The 14,226-nt window shown below is 38.0% G+C and overlaps 1 protein-coding gene across 1 annotated transcript in view; it reads right to left on the bottom strand.

Annotated features, from left to right (window-relative positions):
- Positions 1-14,226, bottom strand: part of LOC113067627 (CREB-binding protein-like) — a 42,461-nt gene that overhangs the window by 22,949 nt on the left and 5,286 nt on the right. The window contains exons 7-9 of the mRNA XM_026239993.1: positions 6,875-7,043; positions 4,370-4,531; positions 2,189-2,432 (exon numbers count right to left, since the gene is read on the bottom strand). Of these exons, the coding sequence (XP_026095778.1) occupies positions 2,189-2,432; positions 4,370-4,531; positions 6,875-7,043 (575 nt within the window). The remainder of the gene's footprint in view (positions 1-2,188; positions 2,433-4,369; positions 4,532-6,874; positions 7,044-14,226) is intronic.

Genomic DNA, 14,226 nt, shown 5'->3' with positions numbered 1-14,226 from the left:
GATTAAAATCGATTATTAAAATAGTTGTCAACTAATTTAGTAATCGATTCGTCGCTAAATAAATTTTATTTGCCATAAGCGGCTCATTTCGTGCATATTTCAAATCTGCGTTGACCAAAGTGTGGCAGTAATGAGCCACTGGAGGTTTTACTCAGCCAGTACAGCAGGTGAAGTAGCGAATAGCCAATAGCTGGCCTCGTTTTATGTCACGTGCTTCCCGAACAGCGTCTCTGCAGCATTCAGCGGGAAGTGGGAGTACTTTACTTTGAGCCTTCAAAATGAAGAGTAACCTGTAAACTCTGCACTACTGAACCGTTTAAGGGGCCGTTCACATATCGTGTCTTTTGCGTGCTCAAGTTCGTTATTTCCTATGTAGGCGCGCAGTATGCACTCTCATAGTGGAAGCGACGCGGTCGCGACACGCACGCGGTGTGATGCGCCCGTTTTTCCAGGCGCGTCCACACCGCATCCATTTATCCTTTGCTGAAATTTCCGGGTCTTCATGGAGAGGGCACGTCATGGAGAGAGCACGTCATGGTTGCTTAGCAAAGGCAGACGCCTCAGGGGAGCTTCACTCCGAGCGCTTTGGAAAGAAGGAGAAAGCGGCGCGACTAGCGTTTTCCACGCGTTTTTAGGTGCGATATGTGAACGGCCCCTAAGAATTTTATTTGTGCAGATTCTCCAGTACAAGGTTGTTTGCAAATGTTTAGTCGTAAAAGCTGATAACATTGCTTTTTAACAGTTAACATTTAAAGCTTTACAAACATGTTATGTGATCAGTTTGTCGTTTACCAGTTCATAATTCAGACTTGCAGCCTAATTATGACTGAATGAGAGAGGTAAATGTTTGAGTATATTTAAAATGCACTTCTTTTCTAAGTATTCACTGCTCTTTTTCACACAGAAGGTTTTTTGTGTGTGTCCCAATTTTTTTTTTCTGGACAACCTTCTGATGGATTTTACTTTAAATTGTGAGTTCCATTCAGGTTTCATGCCATTGGCACTTTTTTTCGAAGTATTGTTTACAATTTCACAGCATAAGTGAAATTTTTTCCAGTAAATAATAAAATACAATGCACTGCAATTTTATTCTGTTTTATCCTTATACTTCGTGAAAATATGTTCTCAAAGATTCCTTAAGCTTTGTTTGGGATGTTAAACTACTTTAGGAGCTCTAAGGACTGCCATGGTGAAAACAATATTTGAAATCTCCTTGTGAATTTTGCTAGAGTATGGGTCAGTGTTTTGATTGCAGAAGAGTTCGACAAAGGATTACTAACATAATAAAACAACTCCAGGTATATTTTTGATGAGGATATGACAATGCAAAATGGTTAAAATCTCTTAAAAATCTATGCTGAATGATAAAGACCCTTTATTAATAATTTACTTGGGGAAAAAATGAAAAAAACTAAAATATAAGTACATAAACCGATTAATCGATTAATCGTAAAAATAATCGACAGATTAATCGATTATCAAAATAATCGTTAGTTGCAGCCCTAAAGACAATGCTAAATAAAGTCGTCGTTTTTGCTATTTTTGGACAAAAATGTATTTTCGATGCTTCAAAAAATTCTAACTGACCCTCTGATGTCACATGGACTACTTTGATGATGTTTTTCTTACCTTTCTGGACATGGACAGTAGACCGTACACACAGCTTCAATGGAGGGACTGAGAGCTCTCAGACTAAATCTGAAATATCTTAAACTGTGCTCTGAAGATAAATGGAGGTTTTACGGGATTGAAACAACATGAGGGTAAGTTATTAATTACATAATTTTGCTATCTGGGTGAACTAACCCTTTAACAAGCACAACTAATAAATCAGACGTAATACTCTTGACATATGTTTTTCACCATAATAAAACACTCTGCCCAATTGAAATCATGTCAAGGAATAAAAGGGGTTTCGACGTTCCAGACTCCTTCATACTTCGACAGTGAGACCACAAGAGCCACGAGTGACTTCCCAAGTTTACATGAAGCCTGAGTGCCTGGCCAGACAGTTTAACAACACTGAGATGTACAGTCACCACCGAAATATGGACAAAGAGAGACGGAGGCACTTTCAGATCGACTCAGAGATGGCACATGACCATGACTTCTATAAAATTCAGAGCTTGGGGTAAAGTGCCGGAGTCCAGTTAAACATTAACATAACTGGTCTCATTTTGCCTCTCACCTTGGCAGGACTTCCCCGCCTGGCAGTGGGTCATGTGGTTGAGGACGTTCTTCATGGTGCGGCAGTGGGGCAGGGCGCAGGCGCGCACGTCACCGTTGGCCTGCTCTCGCCGCTGGCACTTGTGGGCGTGAAGCAGCAGAACCAGCTGCTGCTGGATCAGTTTGCGCTTCTCCGGGTCGGCCGTGGGGCCCGTCGACACCCCCTGTCCCGGGACCATGCCCACCGAGGGCACCTGCTGCTGCAGCTGGAGGGAAGAGTTTCGATTAGATACAAGCTCCATTTCGGATGTTTATTATATAAAGAAACAAATTTTTCTAAATATTCTCAGTGGGTTAGATAAAGCCTCAAGCCACGAGAGGCTGTGAAGTTGTGATTTTATTCGCTGAGGTGTTAAGAGTCCATTTTACTCCTTAAAGGGTTAGTTCACCCAAAAATGAAAATGATGTCATTAATAACTCACCCTTATGCTGTTCCAAACAAGATCTTTTATCTTCGGAACTCAGTTTAAGATATTTTAGATTTAGTCTGAGAGCTCTCAGTCCCTCCATTGAAGCTACTGTCCATGTCCAGAAAGGTAAGAAAAACATCATCAAAGTAGTCCATGTGACATCAGAGGGTCCGTTGGAATTTTATGAAGCATCGAAAATACATTTTGGTCCAAAAATAGCAAAAACGACGACTTTATTCAGCATTGTCTTCTCTTCCTTGTCTGTTGTGAGAGAGAATTAAAAACAAAGCAGTCTGGATATCCGGTTCGCAATGAATCATTCAGTTCACCAAATCGAACTGAATAGTTTTAAACGGTTCGCATCTCTAATACGCATTAATTCACAAATGACTTAAGCTGTTCACTTTTTTAATGTGTGGCTGACACTCACTCTGAGTTAAAACAAACCAATATCCCGGAGTAATTCATTTACTCAAACAGTACACTGACTGAACTGCTGTGAAGAGAGAACTGAAGATAAACATCGAGCCGAGCCAAGATAATGATGTGAATTTATGATATACAAACTGTCTGACCAAACAATTAAAATGCTAATTAAGCAAGAAAACCAGCTTGTGCTTTGTTCATCTAAACAACTTACTTAGACTTATATATATATATATTGAATGCGATTATACACACACATTTTAATAAAGCCAGATCAGTTTTTTGTAACAAATGAATACGTTCATTGGACTACAGACATAACACTTAATACTCTCTTTTTGTGCCACCTGCTGGCATATTTTGTGTAATATGAAGAAATGATAACCTGATATCCAGCTTTGATTTGAACTCTCTCTCACAACAGACACAGAAGAGAAGACAATGCTGAATAAAGTCGTCATTTTTGCCATTTTTGGACCAAAATGTATTTTCGATGCTTCAAAAACTGACCCTCTGATGTCACATGGACTACTTTGATGATGTTTTTCTTACCTTTCTGGACATGGACAGTATACCGTACACACAGCTTCTATGGAGGGACTGAGAGCTCTCGGACTGAATCTAAAATATCTTAAACTGTGTTCCGAAGATAAAAGGAGGCCTTACATGTTTGGAACAGCATTAATTAATGACATCATTTTCATTTTTGGGTGAACTAACTCTTTAATCAAAACAATGTGCTCTGTCCTCTTGGCTTCAACAACACAGAATTGTTATAACATTTCTTATTTGTTAATGGTCCAGTAGCAACTCCGTAATACTGTGAAATATTATTGCAATTTAAAATACCTGTTTTTAATTTGAACGTATTTTAAAATCGAATTCATTCCTGTGACGCAAAGCTCAATCATTACACCAGTCTTCAGTCATATAATCCTTCAGAAATCAATGAACGTATTTATGCACCCTTTAATTAAAAAATAAAATAAAAATAAAACTCTTACTGATCTCAAACTATTCGGTTAAAAAAGAAAAGGACAGAAATAAAGCAAATCAAAATAAATATACTTTGTTGACCTTATAATACAATGCCAGGTCAATTTTCAAATATGACTGTTCAAACACAATAAATTTAGACTTCATTTATCCAGTTTATCTCTTTGTGCCATATTATTTTGTTTGTAAACATGCACTCCAATTACCTCTTCGAAATAATAAATAGTTGCTGAATATATGTGTGACGCAGAGACAAAAGAGGGCTGAAGTGTTCTGGACTGAACCGGAGCTAGCTGTGGAGGGTTACTCACCATATTTGGCACACTGGAAGCACCCTTCAGGGTGGGCTGGAGGCTGTTGGGAAGAGCTGCCTTGTTTTGTATCTGAGCGTTTAATCCAGCGCTGGACATCTGCTGGACCGAACCCTGTGCATACTGCTGCCCGAATGGGCCGTTAGCAAATGCAAGACCCATCTATGGAGGAAAGAAAAACCCATCAGCATCTGTGAACCTCCCCGAATGTTCATGAAACAGTGGCGCAAAAGGGCTGCCAGTGTAGCGTTTCAATTTAAATTCATAGAGAGCAGGCAAGGTGTTACACAGGCACGAGGTCCTGCTCTCTGACAGTGTAGAGTAGATGCTGTCAAGCCAAACATTCATAGGTCAAAGAGTGTACTAAAAGATACGGTCATCAACTGCTCAGTGACATCCACCACCTCACGTACGAGCAGTCGACTTGCCTTTAGGTTACAGCTTGAGAAAAAACGGTGTCTGCTCTTTAATAAAAACACCAAACCATAGATGCACTCATAACACAATATTAAGGAACTTTAAGATAATGTACACTACTGTTCAGAAGTTTGGGGTTGGTAAGATTTGTAAATATATTTTCCTATTATTCTCACCAAGGCTGGATTTATTTGATCAAAAAGTTAACCGTAATGTTGTAATATTGTAATAAAGCGGTGGTATTTAGTTAAGAAATAAATGATATAACTTTTCAGTTTCTGAGCTCTTTTACTGAGAAATCACAGAACAGTGAAAATACATTTCCGCATTGAATGATTGTGTGCGTGCGATCTGCGCAAGATGTACGCGCTACTGTCTGTAGTCTATGTGTGTGCATTACAGTGCATCAGCGCATAAGATTAGAACAGCGATTAACTTACCTGTACAATAAGTGGTTTAAAACTTGCATCCTCCAGTTTAATTGAGCATCCATTAATATAATCACACACGTCTTGTGAAGTGCTTTCAGAGTATGCATTTATTTGTCATTTTAACTGTTTGAAAACGGAGTGTAAATGTGGAAGTCCTTCAAAGATTTATTTTCCTGCTGCTCCCTCCGTAGGACCACCGACATTAGGATATATATATATATATACACACACACACACACAGGAATTGTGGAATTTAATTTAATGCCTTTTAAGACCTTTTTTTAAGACTCTTTCCATACATTTTAAGACCTCATCCCCACTCCAAGTTTTAACTGGTTACATCGACACTAACTTACATTTACTATATCATGATTGTAAGATAGCACAACTAAACAGTCTTACTTTGTGATAATTCTTTATCAATACTACATAATTCAGAGAGGGATGGGGGGAACAAGGGACTCCGAAGCACAAGATAATTCATTAAGTGACTAACCAATACAACCCAAGAAATGAGAATTAGACCAATAAACAAAACAACTGACAAAACTTATTGAAGAGGGAAAAAAGCTCTCTGAGCTAACGGGACAATGAGTTCACACAGTATATTCAAAAGATGTATTTGTAACATCAACTCTTATAACTATCTGCAAACCATAGCTGTTTTATGGAACATTTCTCATGACAAACAACTGACTGGTCATTCAGTTTACCTGCGATTACAGAGTGTTTGATTTGATGCAGAATTGACACAAAGTGTCAGTACTGCACCTGATCAAGAATGATTGCTCATGGAAGGTAAAATAATGATAAAAAAATTAGACAACATTTTAATTGTGCATACAATGCCAGTAAAAAACAGCCCAAAGTAGTGCAATGACCATGTCCCAAACATCAAAATGTCATTTCCATCCCTAAAATAAAAATTTTACAGTCAATGTTATGCAATATTTTAAACTTTTTACCCACTGGGGAAAATCAACCCATGGCAACAGTTTAAAATCAGCAGTTGAAAATCATTGACAAATATCTTATATGATAAGGTGTGCTTCCTTTACACAGTGTGAGCACGATTGCGAAATCGAAACTGCAACTGCCTGCGCTAAATTAAAAGCGATTTAAATACCCCACATACTGATAGTGGCTCTCTGATGTGTAAATAAATATATAAAATATTAGAATGTTTGGGAGAGCAGACACAAAAACCACGGGAGCAGATGGGAGCTGGTGGTAATTTTCAGAAATTCAGCGAGAACGGGATCAACAAACCCTGCGCCATCACGCAGCAGTCAGTAACATAACAGATGAAGTCAAACCTTGCGGGATTCCAGAAATAAACTACACAGAAACCCACTATTTAGTCAAATATATATAATGAAAATATGATACAAAATTTAATACCCTGGAAAATGGCTTTTAAGACTTTTAATACTTCTTAAGACCCTGCGGACACCCTGAAAGAGCATTGAAGTCAACTAGTCGATTAGTCGGTGCAACCCCTAATTAGAATAATTTTAAAATGTAAAGGCAAAGCTATATTTACTCAAGAAACATTTTTCATTATTAACAATGTTAAAAACATGATTTAGGATTCTTTGTTGAATAAAAAGTAATAAAAAAGAGGTTAAGATGTAGCAAGAAGGTTTGTGCACTTTACCCTGTTGTTGGCAGACTCGTACATGTTCCCTTCCACCTTATGTGCATAAACGACCCAGTTCTCCATGTGTCTGTCCTTCAGTGCTGCAGGATTTGGGGTTTGGAATCTGGCTTGAACTCTGTAGGGATATACAGTGTCGCCCATGTTCGACCCGTCTGGCATCATCTGACTGTGGGATCAGGATTACAAAATTAGTTTTCAAATGTCACATGGTAAAACCCTCCTTCCTAAAAACCTGCATTCTTAAAGCAAAATGGAAAAATTAACTTTTGTGACAATTTTGCACAAAATTATCCCACTAAAAGGTCATTTGGAGTAAGTTTCAAAGCAGTTCTTTGACAAAAACCTGGTGTATGCTATTTTAAAACAATTTTTTAGGGATGCACTGATTTTTCCTCAAATTTACAACCATCGGCATATCAGCTACATAAGGAAAAACGGTATCACCATGGTTAAAAAATAAAATGACAAAGAGCATTTTTACCCTTGGTAAAACCACCATACCCCCTTTTCATCCCATTTAGATTAATAACATTTATTATGTAAAACTCATCATGCAAATTAAATGTTAAAATCCTCTACTTGTGATAATTCACAAACTAAATAGCGGCGACTGGCCAATCAGAACTCGATACTGTAACAAGCTGCTCACAAGCGGAAGCGAGTTTTAGTATTTTCACGCACAAAATGGTTCAAGCACAACTTTTGAAGTTTGATTCTTTAAAAAGACGACAACAGAAACGTTTTCCTTGGTTATAATTTAAAGGGGGGGGGGTGAAATGCTATTTCATGCATACTGAGTTTTTTACACTGTTAAAGAGTTGGATTCCCATGCTAAACATGGACAAAGTTTAAAAAATTACGTTTGAAGGAGTATTTTTGTTCCAAAAATACCTCTTCCGGTTTGTCACAAGTTTCGGAAAGTTTTTTTCGAGTATGGGTCTGTGTGACGTTAGATGGAATGGAATTTCCTTATATGGGTCCTGAGGAACTTCTGCCGGAAGAGCGCGCGCTCCTGTAGAGCAGAGCATTGAGAGCACAGACATTCACTGATCAGAGCGAGAGACCGAATTGTCACAAAAGTGTGTTTCTGGTTGCCAGGGCAAGACAACCCTTCACAAAAAAAAAAAAAAAAAAAAAAAAAAAACAGCATTAAGGGACCAGTGGATGGAGTTTATTTTTACAGAGCATGTGCAAGTGTTTGTGTTTGTTCCCTGCATTTCGAAGATGCTTGTTTTACAAACAAGGCCCAGCTTGACGCCGGATTTGCACATCGTTTATTTCTTAAGGATAATGCAGTCCCAACGAAAAAGGGTCACGATCGTGTGTTGAAACCGCATGCAGTGAGTAAAACTGCTTCAAATATCTCTGTGTTGTTAACTTCGCTATCGGCGCGTAACGTTAAGCACATCAAGTAAACAACATGCGATGTTGTCATCAAACTGCACTTTCCACATGTACAGCTTAAAAAAAAAAAAAGACGACATAAAGTGGAACTTAGTCATCTTCCAAAACCGCTAAGCAAATATATACAGTTTCAGTACATACCACATAGAGACGTCGTTGCTGATGCTGCTCTTGTTAAATTTCAGCCTCTGGATCTGATTCTGGATCATAAATATACGCTGAATCTGACTGTTAGCCATGGTTTGTTTTGTATGATGTTTTTTTCCTCACGGTAATGTCACAACTTGCAAACGCTCTCAACGCAAAAGCCTACTGGTGCTCATGATTCTTTAGCTCTGCCCACACGTCACGCCTCCAGGCACTCGTGTTTTTCCGGGAAAATCGGTACAGACTATCTTTCTCTTATGAATATAATAAAACTAAAGACTTTTTGGAGTTATGAAGGATGCAGTACTACTCTATAGGTACTCAAGATTAACAGGATACTGAGTGTAAACGAACATTTCACCCCCCCCCCCCTTTAAAGACATTACCTGACATTATGTTATTGTGCTGTTTGTGTGACTGTGAGGGATTGAATTATAGTAGACCATAATCGAGTCACCGACTTTGCAAAAACCAACAAAAACACATCTTGAGAGTCCAAAAGCATTCACTGCATGATGAAGCCTTTTAGGATAGACCCCTTAGTCGCCTACGTCACTGTGACGTCACCGTTCTAGCTGGAGGCAAAACATAAGGCAAAACCAGGGGTGTAGATTACGCGGGGGACGTGTCCCCCTACTTTTAATATCAAGGAAATTCATCCCCCACACTTTTTCAGTCAAGTGTGTTCTCATAGAGGTTTTCAGGAGCTGGTGTGAATAAATACAGACTTAGAGATAAGATTAGGATTTAGGACTTAGGATTGTCTGAGCATTATCTGATATTTTATTTGGACCCAGAAGGCGAGGTGAAAATCAGAAAATCATACCATGAAATCATACCAGGAAACTCCTAATATGGACAAAATCGTCCAGGTATGCTGTGTGAAAACAGTTGTTTTCACAGAAAAAGACACTTTTGGAAACACGAACATATTAAACATATGATTGCGACAATATGGTTTTTCAAGTCGTGTCCAGCAGGTAATAAATAAAATATATGAACAATGCAGTGTTTTAATTCTGCCTTAGAATAAGGCTTGGTGAGCAGAAGAGACTTATTTCAAAACATTAAAAATCTTACAGTCCTAAAACTGTTGACTGGTAGGCTATATAGATTAAAGAAATGCTATATTGTAATGTTTTATATTATATTGTAATGGTTTATATATATGTGTGTGTAATTTCTGTCCCCCTCACTTCTGAAAAGATTGCTACGCCCCTGGGCAGAACTCATAGCAGTTGTGATAAAAGTTTGAGGTTTGGACTTTAAAATGTCTTCTTGTTGGGTTTTTGGCGGCCATTTAGCCATTTTGTTTCAAAACTAAAGTTTTACCGGATCCCGGCAGAAATTCCTCCACAGAAATCAAGAAGACAATTGTGGTTGAATGCAATACGGCATACAGACTGGACTGGTATGATCATAAATAATGCTCGTGTTTGCAGTGCACACTTCATATCAGGTAAAATAATCTATGCATATGAACTGGTGTGTTGGTTTTATCTAGTAAATCAGCAAGTTTCTGTTTTATAGGTGAAAAGTCGCCAACCTTCAGCGCAATAGCTAGTTTAAATGTTAAACAAACATACAGGGATAGATGTGTGTGCCATCCTTTGAATGGTTATTAGAAAATAAGCCTTGACAAAATTCCCCAAACCACCCAAAAGTAATTCATATGGCCGTATGGAATACGGGTCAGGAAGCCTGCTTCCATCCGCGTGAGTTAATAAAAAAAAAAAAGCTGTCACGGTCCCGCAGAGTCAGGGACTGTACATATTCGGACAGTTCCGAACCTTCTTCTGCATCCATGTTTAATAAATCCATCCTAAAACGTGCTAGCTTACGCTTGTCAACATTGCGTCCGCGCCTCTTTTTGCCTCCAGCTAAGCCCCGCCCACCCGGAGACGTTGGAATGTTTACAAACTTTCACAGACTCAAACTGAGCTTGATGACGTAGATGTCACGTGAGCAACCTGTAAATCTTCTAATCGCTGTGCCAAAGGAAATCTGAATCAACCCCCGAATTTTCCAGAGAAGGCGAGTGTGAACAGGAGCAAATTTTGGTAAGTATTCTGATAAATGATCTTCCTTGACTTTATGCCTCCACATCCGCAAAATTGCCTCATAGATAGTAAAAGATTGCCTGCGAGCTTCTCCTCCAGTCCATATGGTAATTTCTCTACTGTGCGACATAGTCGCTGGTTATGATGCAATCGTTAGCCTATTTTTTTACAAAAACTGCTTCTACGGGACCATAACGTAAGATACAAGGTAATGGAGCCTTTTATACATTTTTGCGTTTCTTTAGAAATAATTAATTGACAAATGGAGTCTTTAAATGCTTCAAATGTAAAGTTATTCGCTGTGAATGCCAATGGCGGCACCCAGGGGTGCTTGAAAAAAAATAAGAAACCCTGCCCCCCTGGTTCAACCACTCAACGTGGCCAGAGAGGCTATGTAAAACGCTCTCACTTGGCTCGGTAAAAATACAAATACAAAAAATAAATGAAAAAATACAGTGATTAACACTTAAAGGGTTAGTTCGCCCAATCTGCTAAATTATGTCATTCCAAACCAGTGAGACCTCCATTTATCTTCAGAGCACAGTTTAAGATATTTTAGATTCAGTCCGAGAGCTCTAAGTCCCTCCATAGAAACTCTGTGTACAGTCTACTGTCCATGTCCAGAAAGGTAAGAAAAACATCATCAAAGTAGTCCATGTGACATCAGAGGGTCAGTTAGAATTTTTGAAGCATCGAAAATACATTTTGGTCCAACTGCGAGTCAAGAACCGGTTGCATTGGTTTTCGGATCACCAGTAGTTCTTTCGGACAGTTCGATTCAATAAACCGGTTGAAGAAAACGGTTCACCGTTTTTTTTGGCGCTCAACGTAATGGCGTCATTGGCGATGACTGCCCTTGATTCAAGCCTTCGGTTTACCCGCGCTCATAACACTAGCACAGAATCAGTTCAGAATCAATCAATCAAAAGAATCCGTTCGGTTCAGACGCTCTGTTTGTCGGTCTGCTTCACACTGAATCAAACATGCGCAGTATCATCAGCTCCTCGTTTCTCGAATCGGACGCGTCTGACAGAAACGGTTCTTGACTCGTGAACAAGTCATTATCTGGCTCGGCTCGGTGTTCATCACAGCAGTTCAGTCAGTGTACTGTTTGAGTAAATTAATTACTCCGGGATATTGGTTTGTTTTAACTCAGAGGGAGTGTCAGCCACATTAAAAAAAGTTAACAGCTTAAGTAATTTGTGGATTAATGCGTATTGGAGAAGTGAACCATTTCAAACAATTCAGTTCGATTTGGTGAACTGGTTCAAAAAGATCCAGATACATCAAATGATTCATTCGCAAACCGGATATCACAAACTGCTTTGTTTTGAACTCTCTCACAACAGACAAGAAGGAGAAGAGACTGATGAATAAAGTTGTCGTTTTTGCTATTTTTGGACCAAAATGTATTTTCGATGCTTCAAAAATTCTAACTGACCCTCTGATGTCACATGTACTACTTTGATGATGTTTTTCTTACCTTTCTGGACATGGACAGTATACCATACACACAGTTTCAATGGAGGGACTGAAAGATCTCAGACTAAATCTAAAATATCTTAAACTGTGCTCTGAAGATAAACGGAGGTCTCACTGGTTTGGAGTGACATGAGGGTAGAGCTGCACGATTAATCGTTAAAAGATCGCGATCTCGATTCAGACACCCTCTCGATCTCATTTCTAAAAGACAACGATTCCCCGAGTCTGTTAAACCTTTGACAAAGTCTTACCGGATCATTCAAATCCGTGCGCGCACTGCCGCTGACACAGAGAGAGCTCTTAACATGTTTGGTTAAGAAACATCTTCACAGTCTTTTCAACTACACAGTATTATATCTGTCTTACAGTCAGTTATATTATCACAGAAATACTGGGATAAAGTTTATAGTTTAAATATAAACATTGATGTCTATATGGCAGCGATCAAAATATAACAAATCCCCTTTTGAAAGTACTGCGCTTTAAATAACGTTTGTGTCGATTGCATTGTTTCACCAATAGGTGGCGACAAGTGTCTTAATTTATTTGTCAATTAATTAATTTTTCATTCAAGAGAATCGTTCAAAAACGCTGATTCATCCAGAAATGAAACAAGTGTAGTAGGTTTATGAGTGAGTCGTTGAATCAGTGATCTAAACAACTTTTTCATCATTCTAATATTAAAAAAACTGGGGTTTTAAATATATTATATATACACTACCAGTCAAAAGTTTTTGAACCATAAGATGTGTAATGTTTTTTTAAAGTCTCTTCTGCTCACCAAACTATATTTATCTGATCCAAAGTACAGCAAAAACAGTAAAGTTTTGAAATATTTTTACCATTTAAAATAACTGCTTTCACTTGAATGTATTTTAAAATGTAATTTATTTCTGTGGTGTGCAGCTGTATTTTCAGCATCATTACTCCAGTCTTCAGTGTCACATGATCTTCAGAAATCATTCTAATATGCTGTTTTGCCGTTCAAAAAAAACATTATTATTATTATTATTATTATGTTGAAAACGGATGAGTAGATTTTTTTCAGGTTTCTTTGATAGAAAGTTCAGAAGAACAATAATTGTGTGTAATAGAAATATTTTGTTATAAATGTCTTTGTCACACTTGATCAATTTAAAGAATCCTTGCAAAATAAAATAATTAATTTATATACTTGTGATAATGATAATGTTAATAGTAATAATAATAATAAAGAATCGTAGGAGAATCGTGATCTCTATACGAGATCAAAAAATCGTGATTCTCAATTTATCCAGAATCGTGCAGCCCTACATGAGGGTGAGTTATTAATGACATCATTTTTATTAAACTAACCCTAAGTTATTAGTCAGTTATATTTGCTTGAGAAAGCCAGCATACTGTTATACTAATTAAAACGTATTATTATTCTGAGACAGTACTGTATATCCTCCCAGGGCTTTAATGCTATAGACAACAAACTCAGATACATTGGACCTTATCTGTAGTTTGTTTCTATATCTTTTCTAACTGATGAGACTTAGTTTTCTATAAATAATTATCAAAAATCAAAGATTTCGCCTAGACTTGCATTGGCTGAGGAAAAATGCCCTCTCTAGAGCAGTGGTTTTCAACCTGTGGGCCGCAGCCCACTAGTGGGTCACAGTGGTATTGTAGGAGGGCTGCAAATTATTATTAAAAGAAATGATAATATTTTTAATATAATGTAAAAAAGTCATAACATAATAACACCATTTCATATTATATATTATATATAATTAAATAAAAAAAACTTTATATTAAACTGTTATTATGCTTCCACTATTCGAGCTCGCTGATTGGTTTAAGAATAAACCACAAATTTATCTTATATATTTTTGCTGCATATGCTACAGAACAGCAAATTCATACATGCATAAATGGCTGTCAACAGGGTCAACATTAATGGCTGTCAATATGTTCCCTCCTGACTGCTTGCTCCACTGACTGTCTGCCTGCTGCCGAGCTCTGCCTTGATCTGGTTTTCCCATTTTGCTGAGCGGTGCCAGTCAGAGTAATTTTTCTGTTCATTTCCAGTCCATTTTAGGGCTGTGTGATTAATCGAAATCATTATAAAATCAAGATTTTATTTTGCGCTGTTTCTAAATCGCTTTATAGCACGATTTTCCACGGCCCTGACCTCCCGCAGTATGCTATCTGATCCGCCTAGCACGAGAACAGAAAAGACTGGGCATATGCCTAACTCCAGGTTCACACACTGTCTATGATGCACCTTTT

The sequence above is a fragment of the Carassius auratus genome, linkage group LG28B (assembly GCF_003368295.1).
Source record: "Carassius auratus strain Wakin linkage group LG28B, ASM336829v1, whole genome shotgun sequence".
Classification (NCBI taxonomy): Eukaryota; Metazoa; Chordata; class Actinopteri; order Cypriniformes; family Cyprinidae; genus Carassius; species Carassius auratus.
This window is presented reverse-complemented; position numbering and strand designations above follow the sequence as displayed.